Source organism: Orcinus orca, chromosome 3, assembly GCF_937001465.1.
Source record: "Orcinus orca chromosome 3, mOrcOrc1.1, whole genome shotgun sequence".
Taxonomy (NCBI): Eukaryota; Metazoa; Chordata; class Mammalia; order Artiodactyla; family Delphinidae; genus Orcinus; species Orcinus orca.
Genome location: NC_064561.1, coordinates 127,595,281 through 127,607,613, shown reverse-complemented (window position 1 = coordinate 127,607,613; position 12,333 = coordinate 127,595,281). Strand labels below are relative to the sequence as shown.

Sequence of the window (12,333 nt, the reverse complement as noted above, 5' to 3'; positions counted from 1 at the left end):
AATTCTAGACTTTCAAGTCTAGATAGTTAGCCCCATTCTCTTAGAATAAACAAATAAGCAAAACAAAACCAAAAATCAAAGGCACCATCTCCTGGTAGTGCTTATTCCTCCTAAGCTGAAGTAATCCAAGTCACCTTTGGACATCGCTGATCCTCAGAAGGCTCTCACTGTGGAACTGAACTCTGTGTTGTGCCCTGTCCTTCCCTCCATTGTTTTATGCGTTCCCCTGGGGGCCTGCAGAACACGTGTAATCCCTTGTCTGCATGGCAGACCCTCAGATATTTGTGACAGTGACCGTTTAGTCATGAGTCTTTTCTCCTTTGGCAAAGCAGTCCCAGTTCCTTCAATTGTTCCTCATAGGACAGCATGGTTTCTGTGTCCCTGCAGCATCCTTGTCACTTTCCTCTGAACATGTTGTCAGTTTTGTCTATATTTCTAATAAAGTATTCCATGGCCCAGGTATGTCTGAGAGGTATAGAGAAGAGCTGGCCCGTAACCATTCTTAATGAACTTACTAGATTTTCTTCAACGTAGGGTTGAGCAGAATTAGCATTTTTGGGTGGCCGTCTCAGTGATAACTCACCCTTGGTTGATTATTGACTAAAATCCCCGCTGATATCCAACTATTAAATGGCGTTTTGCTTCATTCTGAATTTTTTCAGTTGATGGTTTTGGAACCAAGTGCAGGACATTTATTCCTCAAGAAATATTGGGATAATGGAAGGGTAGAGATTATAGTTTAAGTATTCTTATATCCAACTCGGTATATTTCCTACTGTGGTCTACTTGAAGTATCAGTTTTTGTTTTCAGTTTCTAGGAGTTCTATGTTTTTATGGAATCTGTGAGTAAGTTAGTGATTTTAAAAGGAAGTAAGCTAAGCAACTTTTTAAAGCCTGCTTCTGGTCTTGTGAGGAATCTAGAGTCATTTACTGACCTTCGTCATGAATTGTTTTTCACTCAGTTTAGCTGTGTTACAGAAACAAAGGCTATTTCAATTCTATAGTGGTGAATCATTTCACCAAATGCGAAAGTCGTCAAGAATTTTTTATGCTTGTGTCTATGTTTAACTGAGTTTAATGCAGAGGTTTTGATAATGGATGCCTTTTTAATAAATATTACTGTATACATCTAATTTATGGTAATTATTCCTTTTGATTAGTAATCTTGGTAATTGTGTAATTCAGATGTTTTATATCCTTGTCAATTTTGTCTGCTTGCTCTATCAGCTATTGAGAGAGCCATGTTAAAGTTTCCCACTGTGATTGTGAATTTGTCAGTTTTTCTTTTATATATTTTGAAGCTATGTCTGTATTAGGTGCATACAGATTTAATACTGTATCATCTTGTTTAACTTACACTATATGATGAAAAGTTCCTCTTTCTCTAGTAATATGTCTTGGTTTAAAAACTACTTTGATATTGTTTTGGCTCTACTAGCTTTCTTTTGGTTAGTGTTGCATAGTGTATCTTTTTACTTAAACTTTCTGTGTTATTTTTAGCGTGTCTCTTGTAAGCAACATATAGGTATTGTAACTGTTATCGAATTAAAAATGCATACCTAACTGTCTCAGTATTGTATTTGGGTCAGTCTGTTTATATTTAATACAATTGCTGATATAGTTGGATTAATATCTATCATATAACTCTCTATTTGACACGTTTTATGTTCTTAATTTCTCCTGTCTTATGTTTTTGAGTATTTTCTATTTCGTTTTTTACTCTATGACTTGTTAGCTTTACATTCCTTTACTATTCTGTTAGTGGTTACTCTCAACATACATGTAGATTTGACATATTATAAATATAGTAAGTTATTACTTTTAACATTTTTCCAGAACTGTTAGATACTCTAATTCCACTTCCCTTTTATGTTACTGTAGTCAGACATTGTAGTTGTACAAATACTTTACACTCCATGACATTTTAATTATTATTTTGTACATTAGGTATTAATTATATTTACTCACTTCATTGTGCCTCACTGCCTCTTTTTTTTAAGTTTATAGTTCATAGTGTTTTTATTTATTTTATTTTTTTTTAATTTTATTTATTTTTGGCTGCATTGGGTTTTCGTTGCTGCGCGTGGGCCTTCTCTAGTTGTGGCAAGCGGGGGCTACTCTTCGTTGCAGTGCATGGGCTTCTCACTGCAGGGGCTTCTCTTGTTGTGGAGCACAGGCTCTAGGTGTGTGGGCTTCAGTAGTTGTGGCACACGGGCTCAGTAGTTGTGGCTCGCGGGGCTCTCGAGCGCAGGCTCAGCTTAGTTGCTCTGCAGCATGTGGAATCTTCCCAGCCCAGGGCTCGAACCTGTGTCCCTTGCATTGGCAGGCAGATTTTTAACCACTGCGCCATCAGGGAAGTCCCCTTACTGCCTCTTGTATTTTCGTGTTTCTGTTTGAGATCATTTTACTTTTGCTTGGATAAGTTCTTTTAGTAATTATTTTAGTGCTGGCCTGCCGGCAGTGAGTTCCCTCAGTATGTGTCTTAAACGTTTAATTTCAACTTCATTTTTAAGAATATTTTTGTTAGGTGGGGAATTTTAGGTCATCACTTACTTTCTTTCATTGTTTTAAAGATACCATTCCATTGTCTTCTAGCTTCTGTAACCTCTCAGAGTGGTTCTGCCCTTTCCAGAGTTTTTATTATATTTTATTCTCAATTCCATAGTTTTCTGATGCTTTTAAGAATATTACTTTTAATTTTTCAGTCTTTATTTTCTTGTTATCAGCAGGAATGTTGGCCTGTTCTGTTCTATTTCATCCTGTCTGGGAAAAAAAGCCATTCCTACCCCAAAGGCTATTTCTGAAGAAACATATAAGTCTTTTAGCTCATTTTGGTTTACCTTCCTTAAAAAAAATGACATTGTGATATTTTCCCCTGGATCTAACCAATTTATATTCAACTGAATTTTGTTGACTTAGATTTGGTTTGGATAGTAAATTTTAATGACCTTTATATTTTACACTGTACGAAAGATGCTTTAAATCAGCGGTTCTTAACCTTTTTGAATCATATGCTCCTTGTACCCTCCTAGGAATCTCTGGTTAAAAGACAGACACTCTCCCCAGATGAATGCTTAAAACTGTGCATATATCTTCATGGGGATTAAGCAACATTTCTCCTACCTCCCATTCCCTCTCAACCCCACCTCTACCCATGGGTTTCAGGATGAGAATCCTTGTATTCAGTACATAAAATAAATGTTGAGTTAAGTGTAAAGGTGTAGATAAATCAATTAATACCTGAGCACTTGCTGTTTGTACCATGACATGTTGGGGAGAAAAGTGTGCTGGGCCTGAAACAGGAAGATCTAGATTTATTTGTGGCTTTGCCACACACTGGACCTGAGAGTAGTATCAGTGTTCTCATTTATAAAATAAAAATCATCATAATACTTCCCAGACATTATTGTGGGAATAAGATGAGAAAATACATGAGAAATCACTTTATATACTGTTCGTATAAAATAATACATGTAAGTCTACAGATATGCATTTATATCTAATATGTGCACACAACATATAGGAAATAATTTTTGCATTTTCAAACTTTGTTTTAAAGAAATACTTGAGTTGAATACAGTAATTAGAAATAAAAAATTTTGTGCCCACAGCCCTTTCTTTGGAATTTTGCTTGAGGAATGTAAAGATAGTATAACTTAGAGGGTGGGGCAGAAAGCAAGAAGCCCAATACTGTTCATCTGACTCTGGGATCCTGTTAGTGCTGGTACTAACTAGTACCTGTACTTTTATTCACTTACCTATGACATGGGACAATGCATCTTTTTAAAATTTATTTGTTAAGGATCTTACAACATTCAACACACTGTGCTCTGCAGAGAAGTCTCTAGGTAGAATTACTAACTTTTTTTTTTTTTGGTTACTATGAAGAGGTCAAGATTCCAATACTAAAAACAAAAAATCAAATTTGATAGTTCACTTAGAGTGCTATATTTATATTATGATAATGGTTTTAATGGCATGTATTAGGAAACATTTATTGTAATATTTAATGTCAATTAGCATTTACCTTCATTGTACTTCTGTCAAAAAATCATCCCAGGTAAAGGCTGTGTAGAATACTAGAATACCTTAGAAAACAGAACAGTCTTACTGTCATATGAAAAGGTGACAATTATCAATAAAAAGCATTTATTAAATTCCCATTTTTGTTTGTTACCACGAAAACTATGGTTCATAACATTTTTTGAATCTTTGGACGCCTTTGAGAATGTGATAAAAATCATAAACCTTTCCTTAGAAAACTGGACACACATGCACATAAACAGTTTTGCTCATAATTTTCAGAGGTTCGCAGACCAACTGAGACCCATATGGACTCTTTCTGTGGCCACGGATGAAGAAACCTCACTATAAAAGGATGCACACTTTGTTCTCATTGTCATCATTTGAAACTATAGTATTTGTTTACTGCCTGTCATGCCAGGTATTTTAGAAACTACATAGTTAAGGTGGTTGTCCAGCAAATGACGCTGTTATTAACAAAGTAAACACAGATACATTGTCTATAGAGGGTGAGAGAGAAGAAAGGGAGAGAGGGAAGGAGAACATTAGTACAAGAATACTCAGTGATCAAGATAATACAGCCACCAAGTTATTCAGGGTATTAGAGAACTTGAATCAGAGACCATTGTAGATAAATGAAAAAATATTTAGAATATGCACATCAAGGTCACTGTCCATTTCCATTTTAAATGCCATTGGAAGAGGAGCTGGGAGAGTTGGATGGAATAGTTTATGGTGGCAAATACATTTACTACCTCTTTGGTTTCTTTGGTGAAATCCATACGTGATAACAGCATTTCAGCAGAAGGTTTGATCTTTGAGAATTATTGATGAGTTTTACAAGTAGAATTTCTCTAGGGGGATACTTGATTGTAAAAAATGTTGGTTTAATTTGCCTAATTTTTTTTTGTTTGTGCTTATATTGAGAGATATTTCGTGTGATTATACTTAGTTAAGTTTTCTACCTTAGTTATTCCTGTTTTCCGTGTTACCTGACCTTTAGTGGTTTTACAGGAGTGTTTGGGTGCTTTTGATTTGGCCACAAGAAAGTAACAGGGGAAAGGGGATGATTTTGATGTTGTTCTCAATGGGTTCATTTGGGAAAGTGAAAATTTTGGCCTGCCTATGGCAAAGGTGAACTTAGATGTAAATAGAAGAGGGAAGACTAGAATTCTTTAAAGCAAAATTTAATCAGGCCACTAACATTGCTGGTACCATTTAGTAATAGGCTTTGATAAAAATGGGCAATAAATTTCAGTGGCAGTGGAAAAAATAGGAATTAAATCAATGAGGAACTGTTTATTATCTGTCAACTTAGGAAATAATAAAAAAGAAAGTTTTGGCAAAGTTGGAATGAAAATGATACTCTTGACCAGCACAGGTGGTAATGAAAGTCGATACATTTTTGGAAAGCAGTGGTGACAATTGTGCCCATTCTTGGCCTCATTTCTGGAATTCTACTCTAAAGAAGTAATTTAAAGCATAAAAACAATACACATGAAAGTATTTATTGTAGCATTTTTTTAATAATATTAGCAAGCTACAAATACCCTTAATGTACAATAGAGGAATGATTAAGTAAATTATGGAACATCAAACGCTTGATGGAATGCTATTAAAAATGGTGCCAAAAACTGTAACAACATGGAAAAATGCTTTTGATAGGCGAAAAGTACAACCATATGTGTATTTATGCCATGAGTATAACTATGTAATAATTAGCTGTGCATTGAACAAAGACTGGAAGGAAATAGGAAAAATTAAAAAAGGTTGATAAACTAGGGTGGTGTCAGTGTAGATGAAATTTAGATAGCTTTAATTGCTATCATTTTGTTCAAAAATGAAAAATTTATGACAGTTTTCTAATTTTATGCACTTATGGATTAAGTTCAATATTGAATTAATTGGGAATTTAAGTATTTGGTGTGAAGAATGTTTTTGCTTCTGATGGATAGCTACTGTACCAGAATGATTTATTGAATAGTTCATTCTTTCCCCACTGATTGGAAATGCCACCTTTATTATTACATAATTTCCAAGGCAGGAAATTCTGCCATGGAATTCTGATGGTCTGATCCCTCCCCCCACAGCTCAAACATTATTCTCTCTCTCAAAACTTTTGTTTCTAGTCTTGTGTATTTATTCTTCCAGATGAACTTTACAGTAAGCTTGTTGAGTTTCATTTGACAAATTTAGTTTCAGTTTTAATTAGAGTATATTAAATCTACAGATTAATTTGGGAAGATCATTTTGCCTATTAAGCCTCTTATTGTTTCCAGGAATTTCAGTGAAGTAGCTGAGTGTTTTTTTGTTTTTTTTAATTTGGAATATAGTGAATTGACAGAAAGGTTATAACACATCTCTATTTTTTCTGCATAGAAGCAGAATGATTCTGATATTGATGCCAACATTCATTTACAAAAATTTATAGTTTTCAATTGCCTAAAACAAAGTATGCAATTAAATCCAGATGGGGACATAATGGCGACACACTGGAAATCTGTACATTGGAATTTATCTTTGCCATTAATAAAATTAGTGGCCTTTTGAGAAAAGTAGATTTTGAATGGCCACAGTGATTAGAAAGTCCTCAGTCTTAGTCAAAATTTGTCACCTGTGCCTTATCATTTATGCTGTGCTTGTTCCTCAGCACATGATGAGAAGCTCATTCCTTCTGCTGGTCTTCTTGGTAGCTTTATCTAAATCTCCTTTGAGCTTTGTCCAGCTTTTCTGAATGAAAACGTTCTTGTTCATATTCATATTTCCTTTCCCTGTCTTCCTCTCCTGCCACTCCACCCCCCATTCCTTTCTATCTCATTGGGTCTCTTTGTTCGTTTCTATATCATCCCCTCCCTCCTCCTCCCATAATATTCTTCACCATATCTTTCTGATCTCTTTGTGATTAGCAAATGAGAGACCCTTTTTATTGCTGAATTATTCTTAGTGCTAAGACTTCTGAGCACCTCTCTTTAATGGCCATGTCTTATTTCTGACCTGACTGTTATTTATCTTCTTTGACCAATATAAAGCCTGGTATGGTCTTGAAAGGGAGGCGTGGTTGAATTATAAAACCCTCCTGTTTGGAGTTGTATTGCATTGAAAAGGGTTGCAAACACTTTCATAAGTTGTGGTCCTGGTTCACCTAACCAAATCAAGTAGTAATATGATCGTTGTTTTGAATAGATACAGATTAGATATCCTTGTGATCTGTGGAAAACTTTGATCTGTTTATACAATTTATTTTCTAACATTACAAAAATGTATCACCAACAGGTCGGTTCAGATTTTGTCCGTGGATAATTAACAGTCTCTTTAGAAACCGGGAACATGACTAAAGCAAGCTGTTCTTCTGTTTTTAGGAAATGGAATTTCATCTAAGTTTCCTCTGTCTGTCATGTCAGACGTTTGTTATTGTTTTTTGCTTTTCAGATCCTCTTCCTGAACTTCGTTTTTTTTTTTTTTTGGAAGCTATTGTATGGTAGATTTTTCTTGGCGTGTTACTTTCTATTGATTATGTGTTTGTGTGTGTGCACGCGCGCACACACACACAGAGAAAGGACAATTCAAAACTGTGAACGGGTTTTTTTTTTTTCAGAACTCCACAATGTGTATTTATTCCTATTCAGGATTCAAGATGGTGTTTTATGTGTGTGATGGATTGCAAACCACTAGGGAAACATAGCCCGTTTATTTTTAAAATTTTAGCTAGAACAACCATGTAGTTACTGGAAAGAGGAGGCCCACGCTGATTTTGTTTTTGGTCCTTGATTGACCTACCTCTTGATATCCTAAGGAATACCATGCTAATCATCATCAAAGGCAAACAGATGTTAAGGAGACGGTGGAGGCTTTTCTGTGTTCACTTTTCTCTCCTGTCACGGGCTGAGGAACTCTCGAAGAGTGGGTTTGTTTTTGTTGGGCAAGCACACAAAAGCCCAGATGCTTCTCCACACTGGGCTGAGCTCTGGAGGCCCTCCAAAGTGGGTGACCCTTCCCACCTCCTGGTTTCCATTTTCCTGCCACTCCCACAAGCTGGGTGGTATGTACCTGCTCCCTGGAGGCCCCCTTTGTATTGCCTTTTTGTGGTTGAGGGGAGGGAGCATCCCGAATCCTTGAAGCCTTCCAGGCCCCAGACAATCTGGCAGGCTCATCCGTCCCTGCTGCCTTGGTTGTAGCACTTATTGAAGGGCCCGACACCGCCTCTGGATTATGATATACTGGGGAGCATTAGCCTGCTGCCCATCCATTCTTTCCTTCCTTCCTTCCTCAGAGTGTGCCTCAGTGACCCAGGCTGGCAGCTCCTCTCCTTGGGACCAGGATATTTAGCAGGGCTTTGTGCCAACCAGAAGCTTTCAAGAGAAAGTGTGAGGCCAGACTAGATAAAAAAGAAGACAGAGAAATCCCTCAGAGAAGACAAACCAGTGGAAAGGGCACAGCAAGTGTTGGATCACATAGTGCTGTTTATTTGGCAATGTTTGTGAATATTTAATTAAGGTTCTTACAAGCCACTGTGGTCCAGTACAGTGGAAGGACATGGCTAAGAATAGTTATTTTGAAGCTTTATGCTATGGTGGTATCTCAGGTACAGGAAAAAATTAATACAAGCAATGATGTTCATCAGGTAGTAGGAATTCAAAGAAAGTAAAATACAACCAAGTATCATAATTGCACATCTAGTAAATAAAGAAATTCTTTTGTATGCTCTGACTTCTTCAGTTTTGAAAACAGAACAAACCAGCTCTGACACGCATACTTAAATAGATCAGGAAACATCGCCCTGTCGTCCAAAACATTGTTGTTAGGAAGAAGGATTCACGATATTTGGGCTCGCCCACATCAAATGAACATTACAAAGGACCCTGTTTTGTATCGGGGCCCTTTTTTTTTTTTTTTTTGCGGTACGCGGGCCTCTCACCGCTGTGCCCTCTCCTGTTGTGGAGCACAGACTCCGGACGCGCAGGCTCAGCGGCCATGGCTCACGGGCCCAGCCTCTCCGCGGCACGCGGGATCCTCCCGGACCGCGGCACGAACCCGCGTCCCCCACATCGGTAGGCGGACCCTCGACCACTGCGCCACCAGGGAAGCCCTCGGGGCCCTTTTTATTGTGGTTTCTTAGAGCCAGGACGAGGAAGTGTGATGATACCTTGATTTGTTCATTTTTCAGGGGCAGATGACGGTCTATGCGAAGTTTGGCAAAAATGTTTATCTTCCTAAAGATGCCGAGTTTTACTTCATTTATAACGGATCTCATCAGAGACACATCGTGATTGCAGAGCGCACGGAGGATAACGTTCTCCAATCCAGCGTTCCAGGTGAGGTGTCCTCTTTATCGTGCAATTGAAAAACCTGTCTGTGAGCACCTTCATGGTGCTCCGAGGTGGGATGGGTATGAGTGAGAGTGTATGTGTGTGTGAGAATGTGTGTTTGTGCGTTTGTGTGTGTGTGTGTGTATGTGTATGTAAGGAAGAACACTCACACTGGGTTATCTCACGTCTGAGCCACTTCCAGCTGTGTCTGCAGCTCCCTGAGCAGCCCACCTTGGACTTAACCTCCAGGTTGGGGGTGCCCTGGATGCAATCCCGTGGAGAAGACGCTCTGTCTTCGTATTGCTGCCTGCAGTCCCGGGGCCGTGGCCAAGGGCAGCTCAGGCAGATCTGAGATACTTGACAGTGGTCTTCATTCTCCTGTGGTCAGTCCAGCAGCTGCTCTCTGCTTTGCTCTTTTGGGTGGCAGGGGTTCCTTCCTTAGCAGCATGTCCATCCAGACACTTCCCTGCTGGATCTCAGCTTCCAGAACTGTCTCTTCCCACCACCAAAATGTTCACATTCTGAAACCTGTAATTTTCCCAGCTGTCTTCAAGTACCACGGTGACAGATGACAAATTAATGTATCGTGTTAATGTGTTATCATGAAGTAACAGCCCCTCCTCAGGTACAGTTGTTTTGTATTTTCATTGGCATGTGGGTTGTACATCTGAGACATCAAGCTGTAGACTAAAGGTGCAATTAATATGCCATTACCTGCAGGAAAGGAGGGTTTGTGGTGTTTTTCTTGTTTGTTGATTGGTTGGTTTTAACTGTGGGTCTCTTAGGCCTTCTTAAATTGTATCATAGAGGGAACCTTCAATTTTTTAATAGGTAAGACTGGCCTCATTTTTAAAAGAAAAATGTTTCTAAGTGCTTCTGTAGTATATCTGTTGCATGCGGGAAGAAGGAAGACAGGAAACATGCAAACACAGACATAGAGAATTGTAGTGATGTACAAAGACCTTTCAGACCTACCTGGGTTTGGTCACTGAATCAATCTATTGTGCAATTTCTGGGGCTTTGGGCAATTTTTTTTTTTTTTTTTTTTTTTTTTTGCGGTACGCGGGCCTCTCACTGCTGTGGCCTCTCCCGTTGCGGAGCACAGGCTCCGGACGCGCAGGCTCAGCGGCCATGGCTCACGGGCCCAGCCGCTCCGCGGCACGTGGGATCTTCCCAGACCGGGTCACAAACCCATGTCCCCTGCATCGGCAGGCGGACTGTCAACCACTGCACCACCAGGGAAGCCCTGGGCAATTTTAAGCGCTTCTCTCTCAGGCCCAGTAACTCCCATCCTCACAAGAAAAAAAGTCAAACCACGTTAATGGCACAGAGTTATACTGACTGCTAGTCTCTTTTGCCTCTCCCTTTTGCTTTGGTGTTTACATTGATGTTTTTGCTGCATTTAGCTTGGCCCTGTTTTCTTGGTTTTTCTCTTTTTTTTATCAGCCTCTTATAAGAGAAAGAATAAAAATAATAACTAAAGCGCCACTCCTAACATCAAAACTTTTGTCTTTTTCTTTACTTGCGTGTAGGGGTGAACCTCCTTCCTACTCCTTGTGTGTTACAGAAAATCTTTTATGATTATATTGTGGCCTGCTTAGAAGGGAGAGTTCTTACCTTGATTTTAACAAACTCACTGCAGACAGTTCCACATTTCTGAATCGTACATTTTCCTGGACACAGCTTTACCAGGGTACCTTTCCAAAGTAGGTACAACAGTTTTCTGTAGTATATAGTGGACGTGTGTGGTCTGGGGGTAGGGGCTCCACTCTGTGCTGTACCATTGGACCACTTTAAAAAGGCAATGATGTGACGATAGCAGTAGCTCTTGCCTGGTAAACCTGGGACGCTCTTATTCCTTGAAGCCTGGCAGCATAGCTTCTGGGGAAAAGCTTTGGAGGATAAGGCAGAGCAAAGATGATTTGCACCCATTAGGCGTTTGCTTGGGGGCCAGTGGTAGCTGAATATTAGCCCTTCTTCTGTCCAGCTATTAATATCATGATCACAGAAGTTTGGTGGTGGTAATTCCTGGACATTCTGCCGAGGACAACATACAAACATACCTGGGTAGAAGTTCACCAACCTTGGTAAAATGGAGTGTAAGGAGAGGGACGGGTAGCAGGATTAGGCGACCACCCAACAGAAGTATTAAGAACATCGACAAGACAGAGAAGCCATTCTCAGAAGTGGTGGTGGGCCAATGAACAGTACATATAATGTTTCTGTTGAGAAGTGTTTACCCACCCTACTCACGTTCAGAAGAACTCTGAGGAACTAGGGTAAACTTGTGTAACTTTGTGGTGCTACCTTATAAAACTATCACCTAAATAAATATATAAAAACATATGACTCAGAAGGAAATGCCAGAACAGGAAAGGGCAAAGGCCTTTAAGACGACAAACTTGAATTTGATGGTTGGCTAGAAGTACAAGGTGAAGCTATGCCAAATAGCAGTGGTAATGATGGGAAAGCAGCCCTGAGATGGTCAGAGCTCATAAAGGTCAGTTAGAAAATCAGGAGTCACTGGAAGAAGATGGGGTCAGTGTTCATTTGGACCCACAGGCTGGGCAGCATTTAAAGATAATTGGCCGCATTTCCTTTCTGCCTTGCTCTCCTGGAGCGTGTGGTATGCTCAGGCCAAAGCTTTGGACACTGGGAGAGCATCTTCTGCAGACTCTGGGTGAACTGTTCACTATCTTGTCATCCAGGCCACAGGCTTCAGGAGACGGTGACGGTGTCTGTGTGCCTCTGCTCGGAAGGTTACTCCCCTGTGACCATGGGCTCTGACTCCGTGACCTATGTGGACAACATGGCCTGCAGGCTGGCTCGTTTGCTGGTCACCCAAGCCGATCGCCTCACAGCCAGTAGCCACCAGACCTTGCTGACCCCATTTGCCCTGACGGCGGGAGCATTGCCTGCTCTGGATGAGGAGCTCGTGCTGGCTCTGACCCATCTGGAGTTGCCTCTTGGGTGGACTGTCCTGGGAAATTCTTCACTTGAAGGT

The 12,333-nt window shown here is 39.7% G+C and overlaps 1 protein-coding gene across 12 annotated transcripts in view; it reads left to right on the top strand.

The window, feature by feature from the left end:
- ARHGEF28 (Rho guanine nucleotide exchange factor 28) overlaps nucleotides 1-12,333 on the top strand; it is a 308,933-nt gene that overhangs the window by 111,128 nt on the left and 185,472 nt on the right. For 10 of the 12 annotated variants that reach the window (XR_004483772.2, XM_012533384.3, XM_033430014.1 and 7 more), the window contains exons 3-4: nucleotides 9,188-9,335; nucleotides 12,038-12,331. Coding sequence is in view for 11 of the 12 variants with exons in the window: in XM_012533384.3 (XP_012388838.2) it covers nucleotides 9,188-9,335; nucleotides 12,038-12,331 (442 nt within the window). In the remaining variant the exon portion in view is untranslated. The remainder of the gene's footprint in view (nucleotides 1-9,187; nucleotides 9,336-12,037; nucleotides 12,332-12,333) is intronic. The other 2 variants (XM_049707682.1, XM_033430011.1) reach the window with 1 other exon arrangement.